Source organism: Ovis aries, chromosome 20, assembly GCF_016772045.2.
Source record: "Ovis aries strain OAR_USU_Benz2616 breed Rambouillet chromosome 20, ARS-UI_Ramb_v3.0, whole genome shotgun sequence".
NCBI lineage: Eukaryota > Metazoa > Chordata > Mammalia > Artiodactyla > Bovidae > Ovis > Ovis aries.
Genome location: NC_056073.1, coordinates 11,301,875 through 11,322,798, shown reverse-complemented (window position 1 = coordinate 11,322,798; position 20,924 = coordinate 11,301,875). Strand labels below are relative to the sequence as shown.

The 20,924-nt window shown below is 43.4% G+C and overlaps 1 protein-coding gene across 11 annotated transcripts in view; it reads right to left on the bottom strand.

The window, feature by feature from the left end:
- The window catches only part of RNF8 (ring finger protein 8), a 36,479-nt gene extending 18,518 nt beyond the window's left edge, over positions 1–17,961 (bottom strand). For 7 of the 11 annotated variants that reach the window (XR_003586178.3, XR_006057363.2, XM_060403151.1 and 4 more), the window contains exons 1-2: positions 17,743–17,961; positions 7,136–7,264 (exon numbers count right to left, since the gene is read on the bottom strand). Coding sequence is in view for 9 of the 11 variants with exons in the window: in XM_060403151.1 (XP_060259134.1) it covers positions 7,136–7,264; positions 17,743–17,853 (240 nt within the window). In the remaining 2 variants the exon portion in view is untranslated. Of the gene's footprint in view, positions 1–7,135; positions 7,265–17,381; positions 17,650–17,742 lie in introns of those variants that run through there. The other 4 variants (XM_060403155.1, XM_060403157.1, XM_060403158.1 and 1 more) reach the window with 2 other exon arrangements.
- Positions 17,962–20,924: the final 2,963 nt, after the last annotated feature.

Here is a 20,924-nt window from a genome sequence, read left to right as displayed (position 1 = left end):
ACAGTGGAAACCCAAAGCCAAAAGCCAATGTTTCTGTGCAGTTCCCTAGATGATTTATGTAGCTCATAAATGGTTCTCAGCCCTAACCCTATAGAGTGAAATCACCTGGAAATGTTTAGAACAAATAGCAGTGCCTGAGTCTCATCCTCAGACTCAATTAATTGGTCTGAGATGGGTACTAGGCATCAGGATTTTTAAAGCCAGGTTTAGATGCAAACACCGTGTAGAATCACATCAAGACACAAGGCACTTCTGCAGTCAACCCTTCACCCATTCCCAGGCATCTATCTACTCATCTGGTCTCTACATAGGTCTGCCTTTTCCAACTGTTGTATAAATGGAATAATACACAGTATGTACCCTTTGGAGTCTGGCTTCTTTCGCTTAGCATGATGATTCTGAGATGTGTCCACTTGGTTGCATTACAGTAGTCTGGTATTTTTATTACTGAGTAGTACTCCAGAGTACGGGAGTACCAGCTTGTTTCTCCATTCCCTAGTTGTTTCCTCCAGTTTTTGGTGATTATGAATAAAGCCACTAGAAACATTTAGGTACAAGTTTTTATGAGAACATAAGTCCCTATTAATTTGGGGTAAATACCTAGAAATAGAATCACCGGTTAAGTGATTAACTGTTTAACTGTAAGAAACCGCCAAACTGTTTTTCAAAGTGGTGATACTATTTAGTTTCCTCACTTGCAATGTTTAAGAGTTCCAGTTACTCGGCATGCTCATCAGCACTTGGTAATGTATTATTTTAGCATTTCTAATAGGTGTACCAGTCAATATTTTAAAAAAATTCTTTACTAGAACATAGCTACAAACATAAAAGGGTATAAAGCATAAATGTACAACTATATGAATATCACAAAGTGAACATTTCAGTGTAACTACCACAAGGTTTAAAAAAAAAAAAAATCCACATTATCAGCACCCCAGAAACATCCCCGTGCCTCCTCCTAGCCACTAACCACGTCCCTTGCTCCCTGCCATAAGGTGACTACTAGCCTGGCTTAACGTCACACATTAGCTTTGCCTGGTTTTGAATATTATATAAATGGCATTCAGTTCAGTTCAGTCGCTCAGTCATGTCTGACTCTTCGCAACCCCATGAACCGCAGCACACCAGGCCTCCCTATCCATTACCAACTCCGGGAGTCCACCCAAACACATGCCCATTGAGTTAGTGATGCCATCCAACCATCACATGTGCTCTGCATATAAGTTAAATAACCAGGGTGACAATATACAGCCTTGACGTACTCTTTTCCCAATTTGGAACCAGTCTATTGTTCCACGTCTGGTTCAAACTGTTGCTTCCTGACCGGCATATAGATTTCTCAGGAGGCAGGTCAGGTGGTCTGATATTCCCATCTCTTTCAGAATTTTCCACAGTTTGTTGTGATCGACACAGTCAAAGGCTTTAAGCTTAGTCAATAAAGCAGATGTTTTCTGGAACTCTCTTTTTTTTTTTTTTTTTTGGAACTCTCCTGCATCAAAAAATTGCTTTTTCGATGATCCAATGGATGTTGGCAATTTGATCTCTGGTTTTGCTGCCTTTTCTAAATCCAGCTTGAACATCTGGAAGTTCATAGTTCACATACTGTTGAAGCCTGGCTTAGAGAATTTTGAGTATTATTTCGCTGGTGTGTGAGATGAGTACAATCGTGCAGTAGTTTGAACACTCTTTGGCACTGCCCTTCTTTGGGATTAGAATGAACACTGACCTTTTCCAGTCCACTGCTGAGTTTTCCAGATTTCCTGGCATAATTGAGTGCAGCACTTTAATAGCATCATCTTTTAGTATGTGAAATAAGCTCAACTGGGATTCCATTACCTCCACTAGCTTTGTTCATAGTAAATGCTTCCTAAAGCCCACTTGACTTCGCATTCCAGGATGTCTGGCTCTAGATGAGTGATCACACCATCGTGGTTGTTTATCTAGGTCATGAAGATCTTTTTTGTATAGAAAGAGCAAGACTTAGCTGAGCAAGATCCAGTTTTTCCCACTGCCAGTCCCTCCCATGAGGAAGCTTACACAAGCCTTCAGCCTCATCTACCAGAGGGCAGACAGAAGAAAGATGAACCACAATCCCACAGAGGCTAGAATGAAAATCACATCACAGAAAGTTAACCAGAATGAAAAAAAGCAGAGGGCTATGCTCCAGATGAAGGGACAAAACCTCAGAAAAACAACTAGATGAAATGGAGATTAGGCAACCTTCCAGAAAAAGAATTCAGAAGTGTGATAATGAAGATCATCCAGGATGCTGGAAAAAGAAGAGAGAAGATGCAAGTAATGTTTACCAAAGACCTAGAAAAACTAAAAAAACAAGCAAACAGAGATGAACAATATATTAGAAGAAATCAACAGCAGAATAACTGAGACAGAAGAATGGGTAAGTGACCCGGTGGTCACTTACAGATGTCTCACATCCATAAGACAGAATGGTGGAAATCACTGCTGCAGAACAGAATATAGAAAGAAGAATGAAGAAGAATGAAGGTAGCCTAAGAGACCTCTGAAAATGAAAAGTGAAACTGTTAGTTGCTCAGAGACCCCTGGGACAACATTAAATGCAACAACATTTGCATTATAGAGATCCCAGAAAAAAAGAGAGAGAAAAGACCCCAAAAAAAATCTTTTAAAAGATAATAGCTGAAAATTTCCCTAACATGGGAAAGGAAACAGTCAACCAAGTCCAGGAAGCATAAAGAGTCTCAAGCAGGATAAATCCAAGCAGTAACACACCAAGACACATAGTAATAAAAACTGACAAAAAATAAAGATAAAGATAAAATGTTAAAAGCAACAAGAGAAAAATGACAACTAAAAGACAAGGGAACTCCCCATCAGGTTATCAGCTGATTTTCTCAAAGAAACCCTACGAGCCAGAAGGGAATGGAATGATGTACTTAAAGCGGTGAAAAGGAAGAACCTACAACCAAGAATACTCTACTCAGCCAGACTCTTGTTCAGGGAAAACCTAAAACCAAGAATAATACTTAACCCAGCAAGACTCTCGTTCAGATTTGACAGAGAAAGCAAAAGCTTTCCAGAGACGCAAAAGTTAAAGAGAATTCAGCATGACCAAACCAGCTTTATTTGCAACAAATGGTAAATGAACTTCTCCAGGCAAGAAACACAAGACAGGGAAAAGACCTATACAAAATTAACCTGAAACAATTAAGAAAATGGTAATAGGATCATACCTATTGAAAATTACCTTAAATGTGAATGAATTAAATGCACCAACCAAAAGATATAGACTAGCTGAGCAGATGAAAACACGTGCATGTACGCACTTCCACTTACCACATCACTCTGCTTGACTCCCCTAAATTGTATGTAATTATTTTATATTGTTAGGTTAACCATGTTATCATTGTGACTTGCGACTGTAATTATCTTTTATTTTTTTGTCTGGCTATTGATTGTGAAAACTGATAAATATCTTCTACTATGGTGAAAAAGAAAAGGACAGTGAAGCAAACAGAAGTGAAAATGACAGGGCCCCTCAAAATATTCATGTTCATCATTTTGTAATATCCATCACAGCTTTACTCCACAATCTGCAGAGGAGAAAATATAAAACAAACATCTTTTCCCAAGGGGAAAAAAAAAGAATATTCCATAGTTTATTTATCCATTCTATTGTTGAAAGATATTTGGGTTGCTTCCCTGGGAGTGAAAATATTGTGTGTGTGTGTGTGTCTGTATGTCAGAGCTTCCCAGATGGCTCAGTGGTAAAGAATCCACCTGCCAATGCAGGAGACATGGGTTCAATCTCAGACAGGAGATGCCCTGGAGAAGGAAATGGCAAACCCCTCCAGTCTTGCATGGGAAATCCCACGGACAGAGGAGCCTGGGAGCTGCAATCCATGGGGTCACAAGAGTGGAACATGACTTAGCACTACACAACAACAACAATGTATGTATGTATATACACATATATACATACACAACTTTAATAAATAATGACAATTTTCCAAAGTAGTTGTACCTATTTACATTTCTATCAAAAGATTACTTGGCTCCATACCCGTGTATATATGGCATCATTAAAATGTAATTATAGTTACTCTGACTACAGGGTGTGTCGTGGTATTCCAGCAGGTATTTCACAGATCATTAATGAAGCTGAACAATGTTTCATGGACACTGAACAATCGGACAGAATCTTCTATGAAGTGCCTGGTTCTTGCCCATTTTCAAAACTGGGTTATCTTTCTTTTTGATTTGGAGTTCTGTATACATCCAGTGGCTCAGATGGTAAAGAATCCGCCTGCAATGCAGGAGACCTGGGTTTGATCCCTGGGTTGGGAAGATCCCCTGGAGGAGGGCATGGCAACCCACTCCAATATTCTTGCCTGGAGAACCCCCATGGACAGAAGGGCCTAGTGGGCTGCAGTCCATGGGGTTGCAGAGAGTTGGACACGACTGAGCAACTAAGCACATGTGCACGCACACACACCCCCCCATCCAAGTATAAGCCCTTCACTTGGATCTTCCACTTTGAACATGCACAACTAACATGATACATTTTGGTGAACGGAAATTCTTAATTTTAATGTGATATTATCAGTATTTTTAAAAAGTATCCCATGTATGGACAAAATTGGAAACAGTTGAGAACCACTGCTCTAGCTGCTGGGAGGTGGAAAGCTGCATTGCCCCAAGGAGCAAGGGTTGTTCAGACTCAAGTGTCCCCAGAAGGGGTTAAACTAGATCATTGCTAAGGTCCCCTTTTCAGTGACAATTTCTATTCTGCTCACAGTGCCTTGCCAAGAGTGCCGAACCAATTTACTTAGCATTTATGCTCTCCTTCAACACCATGCCAACTCAACAATCCTAGTGCAGGAAGATACTTTCTCCAACAGCTTAAATCTAGCAGTTTTATGCATGCAAAATGAGGCCGCTGGGCAGGCCAGCAGGATACCTGTGATACTATGAATTATAATAAGAAATATATATTTGGTATTCATCCCCATTTCTAGCACAGAGTTTCTAAAACCCTTGAAATTTCCTAAGTGGTAAGAGAGATCAAGGTATCCTTTGTTATGTTAATGAGGTGACTTCTGGAATGCCCCAGGGTCACCTATGAGGTATGGCTGCCAGGGGAACCAATCCAGTGACTGGAGGGCTGGAACTCAGTCTATCTTAGTTAACATCCGATTTCAGTCCCACCCCTCAAGCCCTGGGAGGGGAGAGAGGCGAAAGGTTGTTCATCACTGGCCAGTAATTCAATCAATTACACATATGTAATAAAGTCTCCATAAAAGCCCAAAAGGATGGAGTTTGATGGAAGCTCTGTGTCTTTTCCCATATACAATCCTAAAGGAAATCAGTCCTGAATATTCATGGAAAGACTGATGCTGAAGCTCCAATACTTTGGCCACCTGATGCAAAGAATTGACTCACTGGAAAAGACCCTGATGCTGGGAAAGACTGAAGGCAGGAGGAGAAGGGGATGACAGAGGAAGAGATGGTTGGATGGCATCACTGACTCAATGGACATGAGTTTGAGCAAGCTCCAGGAGCTGGTGATGGACAGGGAAGCCTGGCATGCTGCAGTCCATGGGGTCACAGAGTCGGACATGACTGAGTGATTGACTTGAACTGATGCATCTTTTTCACGAGAATGTTCACCTGTATCCCCGACCATATCCTTCCATAATAAACCGGTAAACGTAAGAAAATGTATTCCTGAGTTGTGAATCACTCTGAAGCTGATTAATTAAATCCAAAATGGGAGGTGGCCACAGGAACCTCTGATTTAGCCAGTCAGCCAGAAGTACGGGTTAAAACCTGGACTTGCAACTGGCACCCAAAATTCAAGGACAGGGTCCTTGGAACCTCCAACGTATAGCCAGTCAGAAGCACAGATGCTAACCTGGGGTTGCGACTGATATCTGAAGTAGAAAGCAGTCTTGTGGGACTAAGCCCTCTATCTGTAGAATCCGATGCTATCTCAGGTAGACAGATGGGGGTGGGGAGGGAACTCCCCCACACCTGTTGGAATTGGTCTCAGAATCATCTTAATACCCTTCCTTCTAACAGGTATCTTTAAAATCCTTCCAGAGCAGTGCCAAGTGGTGTCAAAAGACATTTCACACTTCCTAATCCTTAACTGGTTATAGTAGAATTTCTCTCACTTCACAATCTATATTTTCACTGTACTTGCACTTTAGGTACAAATTTCACATATGCACTTTAGGTACTTCCTAATTGCTGGGTCTATACATTATTTCAACTTCCTTAGTATTTGTGGTTTTCAAATTTGTTTCAGGCGAAAAAAAGAAAAATTAAGGAAATCTTCCTTAGGGCACTAATACACGAAACATGTTAAAAGTGAGGGAAGGGGTTTGCCTGATGGGAAGGAGGGGGAAAGAGAAGGAGCAAGTGTAGTCAGCTCAGCTCCTCCTGTTCCCCATGCCCTGAATCACAGGTGAACCCTCGAATCTTCATCAGATTCCCAAGGTCTCTGGACCTTTGCCTCACAAGAGAAAAAATTCCCTGGTAACTTAGTCTAGTTTCTGGAACAGGAGGACCTATTGCCCCAACCCAGGTGTTCCTTTGCTGTTCAGTTGCTACGTCATGCTGCATTCTTTTGTGACCACATGGATTGCAGCCCCCAGGCTCCTCAGTCCGTGGGATGTCCCAGGCAAGAATACTGGAATGGGTTGCCATTTCCTTCGCCAGGGGATTTTCCTGACCCAGGGATTGAACCCTCATCTCCTGCATTGGCAGGTGGATTCTTTACCATTGAGCCACCAGGGAAGCCCAGATGTTCCTTACAAAGTAACTTATTTTGGCATAATCTAACCTCTGGCAGCACAGAGAAGTAGTCATCTCTGGGCAAGACAAGTAAGTAGCTATGGTATAAGATATATTTTTTAATCTTTTAATTTTGTACCATGTATTACCTTTGGAGAGGAAAAAAACGCTAACCTAAAAATAAACAGGCAGGAGGGAGATTCAAGAGGGAGGGGATATACATATACCTATGATTGATTCACATTGATAAATGGCAGAAACCAACACAATACTGTAAAGCAATTATCCTCCAGTTAAAAATAAATAAAAATTTTTAAAAATCCAATAAAAGTAACTAGGCTTCTGTGGATTACTGTACCTTGTTGTCCATAATTGTCCACTGGCCCTCAGCATTCTGCTTCAAAATACAGTGGTTTCGGGAAATCATCAGAGGGCAGATTTTTGATACCAACTGGTATGTAACACCAAATCCTCGCCCTACAGTCACCTAGGAAGATAATAACAAGTAAGAGACACAATCAGCCACTGCACTGGAAAAGGAGGTCCTTTACCATCTCGTCAACCAGCAGTATTCACAAGTCTTGACTTATGAAACCAGACTCCCACGAAACACAAATAGGTCATTGGCCATCTCCTCCTTCATTTGCCACTGGAGCCACTGAGTAGAAAAAGGCAAAAAGCTGTGATGAGATAGTTGAACAGAGTTAGCCATGGAGTCGGAGAAGGCAATGCACCCCACTCCAGTACTCTTGCCTGGAGAATCCCATGGACAGACGAGCCTGGTGGGCTGCAGTCCATGGGGTTGCTAAGAGCCGGACATGACTGAGTGACTTCACTTTCACTTTTCACTTTCATGCATTGGAGAAGGACATGGCAAGCCACTCCAGTATTCTTGCCTGGAGAATCCCAGGGACAGGGGAGCCTGGTGGGCTGCCGTCTGGGGTCGCACAGAGTCGGACACAACTGAAGCGACTTAGCAGCAGCAGCAGCAGCAGCAGCAGCAGCAGCCAGAGTATTAAGGTTGGTGAAAGTGAAAGTGAAGTCGCTTAGTCGTGTTCGACTCTTTGCGACCCCACAGACTGTATCCTGTCAGGCTCCTCTGTCCATGGGATTTTCCAGGCAAGAGTGCTGGAGTGGATTGCCATTTCCTTCTCCAGGGGACATTCCCGACCCAGGAATTGAACCCGAGTCTCCCCCATTGCAGGCAGACGCTTTACCATGGGAGCCAAATGAGAGTCAATTCCTAGGCAGGCTGATCAGAAGTCGGGGTCCCCAAGGAGGAGAAAGGGATCTGGGGCTCTTGAAGCAGAGACAGGGGTCTAGGGTTCTCAAGGAGGAGGAAAGGACAAACTTTTTTTTTCCCTTTACATTCCTTAGTCTTAGTCACATAAAACATTTTTTCCTTTAAGCCCAGAACTGATGATTACACAACAACTCAGTTTAAACTCTGTACTAAGGATTATATAACAACAACGTATCCTGCTTGAGGACAGTTTCTCCTTCCTGAAAACCTTCTGGCTAATCCTGTTATCTTAAAATGTAAATTATGGGAGTAGGTCTAGTAAGATCTTTACAACCTTGAGACATTCTTTTGATTTATTGTAATAACTAGTTAAAAAGTATATAACTCGCTTGTTAACACTCAGGAAAGGGCGTTCTCCATCCCCCTCTGAGGTCTACATCAGAAGCTTTCCTGTCCCTTTTCACTTTAATAAAACTCTGCTGTACAAAAGCTCTTGAGTGATCAAACCTGGTCCCTGGTCCTGAAGTTAAATCTTTGGATTCTGAAAGGCCACTCATAGGATGGAGGATTCCTTTCTACACACCCCCATCAACTAGTCTTAAACACTGCCAAGAACTATAGCTTCTATATAAGACAGTCTCTCCAGTTTTTTAATGGCTCTAACTTGGCCTCTTTCTTCCTATAAATTCCATTCTTTGGCCCAGGCTCTGCTCTGGGCACCACCAGAAAAATCTCCAATCCCCCCTTTTCACACGGCAGCTATGAAGTATCTATCGAATCTTCCCTTTTCTTGCCCCTGTGTTTCCAATTACTTCAATGTACCTCCACGGCATAGGTTTGAGTCTTTCTGCCATCCTATGGGTCTGTGAAGAAACCCCTGGTTTATTTTTATTCCTAGATGCCACATCAAGAAAAATAAACCTAATTTTTACTACACAGCTGATGCAAGTATCACTTTCCCAGTCCTAGATATTATCACTGGAGCACAGAATGCATTGGCTTTCATGGTAGATATATCGCACTGTCAATGTATCCTCAGGCTTAGGAATAATTCGATTTCTTGGTCTAATCTTCCCCTGAAAGAAATAAGGAAAGTAAGCTGAGCACCAAAGAACTGATGCTTTTGAACTGTGGTACTGGAGAAGACTCAAGAGTCCCTTGAACTGCAAGACCAAACCAGTCAATCCTCAAGGAAATCAGTCCTTTAGGAAATATTCATGGAAGCACTGATGCTGAAGCTGAAACTCCAATACTTTGGCCACCTGATTTGAAGAACAGACTCATTGGAAAAGACCTTGATGCTGGAAAAGATTGAAGGCAGGAGGAGAAGGGGACAACAGAGGATGAGATGGTTGGATGGCATCACTGACTTCATGGACCACAGTTTGAGCAAGGAGTTGGACAGGGAAGCCTGGCGTGCTACAGTCCATGGGGTCAAAAAGAGTTGGACATGACTGAGTGTCTGAACTGAACCCTCCCCTAAGAATTTTTATGCTAAATCATGTCTCTTCTATCCTATATTTGACTAGTTGGATTCCAGTGCAGGACCAATTGATTCCTATTAAATTTCATCTTGTTAGTTCAGCCTATCATGAGCTTGTCAAGACCTTTCTAAATTTTTCATCTGCCATCAGACATACTCAGTATCTCTTCCAGCTTTGAGTCACCCACCAAATTGATATGATGCCCTCTGTACCTTCATTCAAGACACAGATAAAAAGATTAAAATAAGCTGCAACCAAAGGCAAAGCTCTCAGGACAGCCTAGTAAACATTCTACCACACAACTCAGCGATCACCTTCAACGGTTATGAAATAAAAGTTGCTCAGTCGTGTCTGACTCTTTGTGACCCCATGGACTATACAGTCCATGGAATTCTCCAGGCCAGAATACTGGCGTGGGTAGCCATTCCCTTCTGCAGGGAATCTTCCCGACCAAGGGATCGAACCCAGGTCTCTGGCATTGCAGGTGGATTCTTTACCAGCTGAGCCTTCCCTGGTGGCTCAAGAGGATAAAGCGTCTGCCTGCAGGGCAGGAGACCTGGGTTCGATCCCTGAGTGGGGAAGATCCTCTGGAGAAGGAAATGGCAACCCACTCCAGTACTCTTACCTGGAAAACCCCATGGATGGAGAAGCCGGGTAGGCTACAGTCCATGGAGTTGCAAAGAGTCAGACAAGATAGAGCAACTTCACTTTCAACAGTTATAGTTCAACCAAAAGATGAAAAAGTCCTTATTTCCCATTTTATCCATAAGGACAGGTTGCAATGAAGTCCCAGTTCACATCTAACATATTTTTATGACAAACCAGTCGAGTTCATAATAACCCTGTGAAGGAAGGAAATTAGATTCTTCTGGAATCCAGATCGCAGGATTTGCTTTTTCTTCTTGGTACACAAGTCACCTCTTTAATGATCTATAACCCCAACCTTACCTGTGAATATTAAGCCAAATAGTCTATGGTTTTCTAAAAGCTGCCCCTTTTATTCCTTTTGAAATTCTTTCAAAATCATGCCTGTCCTCAGTCCCTCAAAAACCACCACAGCTCTTTGCCCCAATCTTTTCCTCCCCACAAACTCTCATCTCAGTAACTCACACTACCACCCAACCCACTGCTTAGCCTCAAACCCAGGAGCCGTCCATGTCCCTCATCCGGATCCACATTCAAATCATCAGCAAAATCTACTGGCTGGAATTCAAATATGCCCTAAATCTATTCACTTCTATCAGCGGCCACTATCTTAATCCAAACCACACTGCTTCCTCTAGTTACGCCGTTTTTGCTCCTGTGCTAGCCCCCATTCTTTACACAGTGGCTAGAGTAGTAATATAAAAACCTTAAACCAGGTCTTCCCCTTTCTTAAAATTCTCTAATAATCCAAACTTCCTTCCATAGTCTCTAAGGCTCTCAATGTCCTAACTCCCTCTATCTCTTCAGTTTATCTCACATCATGGTTAGAAACACTGACTTCTACCTGAGGGTATTTTCACCTGTCTCCTCAGATTAGAACAGTCTTCTTTCAAACATCTGCATGGGCTCCTTCCCATCTTTCAAGTTTCAGCTCAGAGGCCTAACCCTGATTACCTGATCTAAAGTTGCTGCCTGCTCCTTCCCTCGCCATTGCATGCCTTCACATTAGTAGCATGTGCTTACCGCAATCCAAAATTAACTTGCTTGTTTAGACTTGTTGTCTAAGCTTGTTTTTTTGTCTACTTTTATTTATTTTTCTAAATTTATATTTAGAATTTAAATTTCATGATCAGGGACCTTAGCCATCTTGTGTACCACAGTATTTCTGTACTCCTTAGAGCCTCTTTCTGCTCAGTAAATATTTGTGAATAAATGGAAGAATAAAGAGATCTTGCTTATGAGTCCTCCTGGATTCCAGGAGATGGGTGTTTTTTAGGTCAGAAGTTGGAAAATGGGTTATTACCACTGGAAACCACGGAGCAGCAGCCAGGAACCTTACAAATCTGACTTGTTTGCCTTTAAAATGTAGTGATTACCTCAACCAAAATCCTGAGTCTGAAGCTTCTCAATGCTTTGATAGTTTGCCGGAAATTAATTATAGAAGTTCCTCTGAACACACATATCCTTTAAAAATGGAACGTTAAGGATTTATCTGTCATCCATATTCACTAAGAATTTCCATTTAGGTAGCTTTATTTCTAGCAAGAAAGTATTCAATAGTCCACTTTAATATTTGAGGGGAGACAGACTGCCATTATGGGTAGCCTGGAGAAAATAATACAAAAAAGGGAATAATGAGTGCTTTTTCTGAAATTGCCTATGAACTCTGAATCCAGGAAAGGAAGGAAACACTTTTTTGTCTTTCCCTTCACTATCTGGTCCTAGAATATACCCTGATATACTGATAATTCATCTACACCATGGTTAGAGTCTGCATGACCTTATCTGAATATCCATCATGATTCATAACATAAAACTAAATTTCCCAAGGGAACTGAATGCCAACAAACTATCAACTAATGGCTATGGGTTGTTTCCATTTACAAAGTTGTGCCAGCCTCTTCACTTACTGACAGTATTAGTCTACAAGTTAATCCTGTCCTTACCCTGTCCTTTTACTAATGCTTTCCTCCTAGGCATGACCCCTGCGTGCGTGTATGCTTAGTTGCTTCAGTCATGTCCGACTCTGCAACCCTATGGGCTGTAGCCTACCAGGCTCCTCTGTCCTTGGGATTCTCCAGTAAGAATACTGGCATGGGTTGCCATGCCCTTCTCCAGGGGATCTCCCTGACCCAGGGATCAAACCAGCATTTCCTGCGACTCCTGCGTTGCAGGCAGATAACACTGAGCCACCGGAGAAGCCCAGGCATGACTCCTACTGTATCCCAAATGACCATCAACTCCTCTTGGATGATCCTTTCCCTTTTAACAACCCTCTTAGGGCTTCCCTGGTGGCTCAGCTGATAAAGAATTTGCCTGTAATGTGGGAAACCTGGGTTCAATCTCTGGGTTGGGAAGATCCCCTGAAGAAGGGAATGGCTACCACTCCAGTATTCTGGCCTGGAGAATTTCATGGGGTCACAAAGAGTTGGACATGACTAAGTGACTTCCACTAGGGCAAAGAGCTTCGTGAAAACCAAATACAAGAGACGAAAAACAGAAAAATGAAGATACTATGGTTTTCCCCAAAGGCACAGATATTTATAGGGCCTGGGAACTAGCTAATTTGCAATAAATCTATCTGTTTTTCTACCAAGCTCTCTGGATTGGTTTAAGAAATTTAAAGACACCCATTCAAGCAGACAATTCGCTACAGTATTTCCTTCAGTGAAATGAGAGGAATTTTCATTATTACAGCTGAGACTTTGGGGGAACTGGGAAGGCAAGAAACTGACCTTACTCTGCTGTTGTAACTAAATGGTATCAGTATACCTCCTAAAATCTTGTGTGCACCATCCTGTGCTATGGTCTGGGAACTGTTACAATTAGCGAGACACCATGTCTTGGCTTTGACTCAAGCTCTGCTCATACAATGCATGCTGTGTATGAACCATTTCCTAAGATCTAACACTACAGAGAGCCAGGCCTATGAGGAGAGCCCCATTAGAGGTAACCTCACAAAAAGTTATCCAGTAGTTTAAAATATGTATAGAAGCACTCTATAGTCCCCTTGCCCTTGCTGAAGAGGTTTTAACTCTTTCCCCCTGCACCCTCCCCAAGACTCTCAGTGCTACCAAGCTATTCAGAAGTAATGAATTAATACATCACAACTGAAATTTTTTTTTTCTTTTTTTTTTTTTTTATGGGGGTGGGGAGAGTTGGGTGGGCTGTGCAGCATGTGGAATCTTAGTTTCCCAACCAGGGATGGAACCCGTGCCCCATGCACTTGAAGGGCAGAGTGTTAACCACTGGACGGTCAGATAAGTTCCCACGGCAACTGAATCTTAAAGAATAAATTAACATGACTATTAAATTCCTTATAGGGTTGTGTGTGGGTGTGGTACATGTGCAGGGCTTGCATTAAGTGATGTATGTGAAAGTTTGGCCCTATAGAAAATAAGGTATAGTTATTATTATGCAGGTATTAGTATCGTTAATACTAATTTGTTAAACTTCCCCCAAAGTGGAGAGACTTCCCTGGTGGTCCAGTGATTAAGAATCTGCCTTGCAATGCAGGGGATGTGGGTTCGATCCCTGGTAGGGGAACTAAGATCCCACATGCTGTGGAGCAACAAAGCCTGCACACCATAACTACTGAGCCCACATGCCACAATGAAAGATCCTGCATGATGCAGTGAAGATCCTGCATGCCATAACTAAGATCAAATAAATAAATGAATTATTAAAAAAAAAAAAAACCTTCCCCAAAGTATATGCTTTTGGAAAGGGCCATGCAGGGAAGGTCAATGCTCTCAAACTGAAAGAAAGGCGGCCTAATGTGGACTTTTAGGCACTGATAACACGGAAAGAGATAGAGATCTGGGGGCACAGGTATATTCCAAGTGTTCTTCAATTCACAGCATACAAGTAATCCTTTATAATCACCAAATCTAGCAACATTTAAGGCTGAACTTTAATCCCTCCTCTGACTGTTCTTAGGATGTTGTTGTTCAGTCGCTAAATCATGTCTGACTCTTTGAGGCCCCATGAACTACAGTGTGCCAGGCTTCCCTGTCCTTCAGTATCTTCTGGAATTTGCTCAAACTCATATCGATTGAGTCAGTAATGCTATCCAACCATCTCACCCTCTGTTGCTCCTCCTCCTGCTCTCAATCTTTCCCAGCATCAAGGTCTTTTCTAAGGAGTCAGTTCTTTTGCATCAGGTGGTCAAAGTATTGGAGCTTCAGCATCAGTCCTTCTAATGAATACTCAGGGTTGATTTCCTTTAGGATTTACTGGTTTGATCTTGCAGTCTAAGGGACTCTCAAGAGTCTTCTCGGAGAAGGCAATGGCAACCCACTCCAGTACTCTTGCCTGGAAAATCCCATGGACAGAGGAGCCTGGTAGGCTGCAGTCCATGGGATCGCTAAGAGTCAGACATGACTCGAGACTTCACTTTCACTTTTCACTTTCACGCATTGGAGAAGGAAAAGGCAACCCACTCCAGTGTTCTTGCCTGGAGAATCCCAGCGACAGCGGAGCCTGGTGGGCTGCCGTCTGAGGTCGCACAGAGTCGGACACGACTGAAGCAACTTAGCAGCAGCAGCAGCAAGAGTCTTCTCCAGCACCACAATTTGAAAGCATCAATACTATGGCACTCAGACTACTTTATGATCCAACTCTCACATCTGTACATGACTACTGGGAAAACCATAGCTTTAACTATATGGACTTTTCTGGCAAAGTGATGTCCCTGCTTTTAAATACGTTGTCTCGGTTTGTCACAGCTTTCTTTCCAAGGAGCAAGCGTCTTTCAATTTCACGATTGCAGTCACAATCCACAGTGATTTTGGAGCCCAAGAAACTAAAATGTGTTACTGTTTCCACTTTATCTCCATCTACTTGCCATGAAGTGATGGGACTGGGCGCCACGATCTTAGTTTTTTGAATGCTGAGTTTTAAGCCAGTTTTTTCACTCTCCTCTTCACTTTCATCAAGAGGCTCTTTAGTTCTTCACTTTGTGCCATTAGAGTGGTATCATCTGCATATCTGAGGTTAATTCTCCTAGCAAACTTGATTCTAGCTTATGATTCATCCAGCCCAGCATTTTGCATGATGCCCTCTGCATATAAGTTAAATAAACAAGGTGATGATATACAGCCTTGATGTACTACTTTCCCAATTTTGAATCAGTCTGTTGTTTCACATCAGGTTCTGTTGCTTTTTGACCTGTACACAGGATTCTCAAGAGACAGGTAAGGTGGTCTGGTATTTCCATCTCTTTAAGAATTTCCCACAGATCCACACAGTCAAAGGCTTTAGTATAGTCAGTGAATCAGAAGTAGATGTTTTTCTGGAATTCCCTTGTTTTCTCTGTGATCCAACGGATGCTGGAAATTTGATCTCTTGTTCCTCTGCCTTTTCTAAATTTACCTGGTACATCTGGAAGTTCTCAGTTCATGTAAGGCTGAAGGATTTTAAGCATTACCTTGCTAGCATGTGAAATGAGTGCAACTGTACAGTAGTTTAAACATTCTCTGGCACTGTCCTTTGGGACTGGAATGAAGACTAACTTTTTCCAGTCCTGTGGTGGCTGCTGACTTTTCCAAATTTGCTAATATATTGAGGGCAGCACTTTTACAACATCATCTCTTAGGATTTGAAATAGCTCAGCTGGAACTCTGTCACCTCTACTGGCTTTGTTTGTAGTAATGCTCCTAATGGCCACTTGACTTCACACTCCAGGATGTCTGGCTTTAGGTTAGTGACCACACTGTTGCGGTTATCTGGGTCATAAAGACCTTTTTTGTATAGTTCTTCTGTGTATTCTTGCCACCTCTTCTTAATCTCTTCTGTTAGGTCCTTACTGTTTCTGTCCTTTATCGTGCCCATCCATGCATGAAATGTTCCCCTTGACATTTCCAATTTTCTGAGGAGATCTCTAGTCTTTCCGATTCTATTGTTTTACTCTATTTCTTTGCACTGATCACTTAAGAAGGCTTTCTTATCTCTCCTTGCTATTCTCTGGAACTCTACCTTCAGTTGGGTGTTTGTTTCCCTTTCTCCCTTGCCTTTTGATTCTCTCCTTTTCTCATCTATTTGTAAAGCCTTCTCAGACAACCGTGCTGCCTTCTTTTCCTTAATACTAAATAAACCACAGCTTGGCACTTGATTAGCCTCTGCATGGATGTTCTCAAATTGCTTCATTGTATAAAATCCTCCTTTTCCCATTCAAGCAGTGAACTCTTTGAGAGTAGAACTCATTCTTTATCCCTCTCCTACTACACCAAACAATGTAAGTACTCAATAAATACCCAAGAGACTGAACCGAGATTACCTAACTTATAGGAAAAATTTAATTAAACATACAAAATTACCTAAAGACCTCTTTGCCCTTCACACAACTGTTTCCAAAACCAAAACGGTTCCCAGTCACCCCCAAAATGGTCCCTGATCTAGCCATCCTTTCCAAGTAGACTGCATTCTCTCTTCCCTCTCTTCCATCATCCTCTGTAAAACCACCACCCCAGTCCTGCTGCTGCTGCTAAGTCACTTCAGTCGTGTCCGACTCTGTGCGACCCCAGAGATGGCAGCCTACCAGGCTCTTCTGTCCCTGGGATTCTCCAGGCAAGAATACCGGAGTGGGTTGCCATTTCCTTCTCCAGTGCATGAGAGTGAAAAGTGAAAGTGAAGTTGCTCAGTCGTGTCCGACTTCGCGATCCCATGGACTGCAGCCCACCAGGCTCCTCCATCCATGGGATTTTCCAAGCAAGAATACTGGAGTGGGGTGCCATTGCCTTCTCCGACCCCAGTCCTAGCCGCCCCCAACTGAAACCGTGCCTCACCTCTCAAGTGTTTTTGTTTTGCATTTATGACAGCATCAGAGAACGTCATAAACGGCCTAGGGAGAGAATTCTCATATTTCTGAAGCCCTACCCCAACCCAGAAGGTGCCAATGGGCAGTACTGAGACTCACAGAATTGTGGCCCACATCAAAGCGCCAATTCTCACGAACTGATAAAGAAAAAGGCACTTTTAAGTTAAAGCCTGGGTATTTTAAGGGACACTACCCCAAACTCGCAATCGTTTTCAAAATAAACTTGAGAAACTTTCCTCTCTCAGCAGTCCTCCGAGCTTCCCCCTCAGACCCCGGGCAGCTCCGTGACTCTCGGAAGTCCGGGCAGCTCCGCCTCCCAGTTCTGCCACCCGAGCGGGCGCCGTCGCGCTCCGTGAGACTCAGTCGCCTCCTTTCCCCTAGAAACCCCAGCAGTCCTCACAGCCTCTACGCTCACCTCTCGCTCTGCCCCTCGACCAGGCTCCTTCCCGCAACCCAGACACCTGGCCCAGCTCGGCCCTCGGGCCTAGGGCGCCGTCCAAGGGGCCATCTTTTCTCCCGCACGGCCCTACTTCCCCCGGACACCTCTCACCTGAGACACCTCCCACCTGAGACCGCCCCCCCGCCGCCGCCCCCAAACCGCTCGCACCAGGCGCCTTTCTCCGTTCCCTGCTCCAGGACCCACCCCTCACCGCTCTCCTCTACTTCTCCCACCTACTCCTTCCGGTTCATCCCTCCCGCCCGGACACAAGGCGGCCCTGGGACCCCGGCCTCCTCCAACCCCCTTCCCTCGCCTCAAGAAGACCCCTCCCCCTCACCTCGTTGCCATCCTCCAGCAGCAGCCACTCGGCGTTCATCCCTATTCGCCGCAAGCACCAGCTCCGTTCACCCGCGCGGCCTTCCGTGACCAGGGAGCCGGGATCCCCCATAGTCCACTCGGACCAAGGTCGCAGTCAGCACAAGGCCGGACCCTGACGTGGGTTCCCGCCGCCTCTCGGCTTCCTCGCGGGCGCCATACCTACACCACAGACAGAAGCAGTCGCTACGGACTCACGATCGATGTGAATGTTCGCTTGGGCTCCGCCCCCAGCCCGCCCCGGCCAGCAAGCGGGAGTCACTGCGCCTGCGCGAGAGGAGGGCGCTTGGCGGCCGATGGCCCAGGTGAGGTGGTCTAGGCCAGGTGAGGTGGTCTAGGCCAGGTGAGGTGGTCTAGGCCAGGTGAGGGTGGTCTAGCCCAAGGTGCGGCATTTGCCCCCCGCCCCCGCCCCAGGCACTCTAATGCTCCTGTCACACCTTGCCCACCCTTTGTAGAACTCTTACCCCAGTCTTAGCCTCCCCAAACTGGAGTCTCTTCTCACTTTTCCTCCTTTTTTAAAGATTTTGCTTTATAACGCTTTCTAAGTTGTTTAAAATTATGACCTACTATTAAACAACTTTTAACTTGTGATGTTTTAAATCTATTAAAGTTGCTTTAAATAGCACCTCTTTTGCACCATCTCCTTTAACTATTTTTTTAAAACTTAGACTGGAAAAAAAATATTAAAAAAGAAAGGAATACCTTGGCAGCCTATTGGTTAGGACTCCTCGCTTTCACTGACAGGGTACCTCAATTTAGTCCCTTGTTGGGGAATTCAGTTCAGTTCAGTTCAGTCGCTCAGTCGTGTCCGACTCTTGGCGACCCCATGAATCGCAGCTTGCCAGGCCTCCCTGTCTATCACCAATTCCGGAGTTCCCGCAAACTTACGTCCATCGAGTCTGTGATGCCATCCAGCCATCTCATCGTCTGTCGTCCCCTTTTCCTCCTGCCCCCAATCCCTCCCAGCATCAGAGTCTTTTCCAATGAGTCAACTCTTCGCATGAGGTGGCCAAAGTACTGGAGTTTCAGCTTTAGCATCATTCCTTCTAATGAACACCCAGGACTGATCTCCTTTAGAATGGACTGGTTGGATCTCCTTGCAGTCCAAGGGACTTTCAGGAGTCTTCCCCAGCACCACAGTTCAAAAGCATCAATTCTTCGGCGCTCAGCTTTCTTCACAGTCCAAATCTCGCATGCATATATGACCACTGGAAAAACCATAGCCTTGACTAGACGTTGGGGAATTAAGATCTGCAAAAAAAAAAAAAAAAAAATCCTGCAAGTGTAGCCGGGTGACTCACCCTTCCCCCGCCACTCTCCCCCTCCCCGCCCCCCCCCACAAAAAAAGTATTTAAAAAACTTATACACCTTATTAGGCAAATCTATCCAGGCAGAAAGCAGTTACCTGCTGCTAAGTGTGGAAGCCAGGGGGCTGAATGCAAATGGACTTGAGAGAATTTTCAGAGGTGATAGAATTGTTCTAAAACTGGATTGTGGTATACACTGGAACATAATATCGTACATCAATTATATTTCAATTAAAAATAAGTACATAAGTGAAAATGAAACTGGATTGTAGTGATGAGTAAAAATTTACTGCAAAATCCTTGAAGCATGCATTTCTGATGGATTTTTAAAAATTTTATTGACATATATTTGATTTACAGTATTGTGTTAATTTCTGCTACACAGCAAAGTGACTCCGTTATACATATATATTCTTTCCCATTATGATTTATTACAGGATGCTGAATATAGATTCCTGTGCTATACAGTAGGACCATGTGATTTATTCTATATATATTAGTCTGCAGTTGCACATCTCAAACTTCTAATTTCTCTCTCTCCCTACCCTTCCCCTTTGGTAACCATAAATTTGTTTTCTAAGTCTATGAGTCTGTTTCTGTTTTGTAAACATTTGTGTGTTTTTTTTAGATTCCAATAAAAGTGATATCATATGGTATTTGTCTTTCTCTTTCTGACTTCTCTTAATATGATAATCTCTAGTTATGTTGCTGCAAATGCTATTATGTCATTCTTTTTATGCCTTAGTAATAGATTGCCAGGAGAAATATCAATAACCTCAGATATGCAGATGACACCACCCTTACGGCAGAAGGTGAAGAGGAACTAAAGAGTCTCTTGATGAAAGTGAAAGAGGAGAGTGAAAAAGTTGGCTTAAAGCTCAACATTTAGAAAATGAAGATCATGGCATCTGGTCCCATCACTTCATGGGAAATAGATGGGGAAACAGTGGAAACAGTGTCAGACTTTATTTTTGGGGGCTCCAAAATCACTGCAGATGGTGACTGCAGCCATGAAATTAAAAGATGCTTACTCCTTGGAAGAAAAGTTATGACCAACCTAGAGAGCATCTTCAAAAGCGGAGACATTACTTTGCCAACAAAGGTCCGTCTAGTCAAGGCTCTGGTTTTTCCAGTGGTCATGTATGGATGTGAGAGTTGGACTGTGAAGAAAGCTGAGCGCCGAAGAATTGATGCTTTTGAACTGTGGTGTTGGAGAAGACTCCTGAGAGTCCCTTGGACTGCAAGGAGATCCAACCAGTCCATTCTAAAGGAGATCAGTCCTGGGTGTTCATTGGAAGGAATGATGCTGTTTGGCCACCTCATGCAAAGAGTTGACTCATTGGAAAAGACTCTGATGCTGGGAGGGATTGGGGGCAAGAGGAAAAGGGGACGACAGAGGATGAGATGGCTGGATGGCATCACCGACTCGATGGACATGAGTTTGAGTGAACTCCGGGAGTTGGTGATGGACAGGGAGGCCTTGCGAGCTTCGATTCATGGGGTCACAGAATTGGACACAACTGAATGACTGAACTGAACTGAACTGAATATTCCATTGTATATATATACCACATCTTCTTTACCCACCAATGGATGAATTTTATGGTGTGTGAATTATCCTCAACAAAGCTATTAATTAAAAAACAAACAACTTTAGACTGTTTCCTTTGATTCTCCAGTATAGTGTGGTAACTGCTCCCTATAGTAACTACATCTGTTAATTACTCAATGTCCCCTTTTGTCTTTTAATTTTTCAGTATGTGGTTAACAATTTTCTTAAATTCTGTTGGCAGAAAATGTATACTAAATAATGAATCATACAAAATAAGATAGTAAA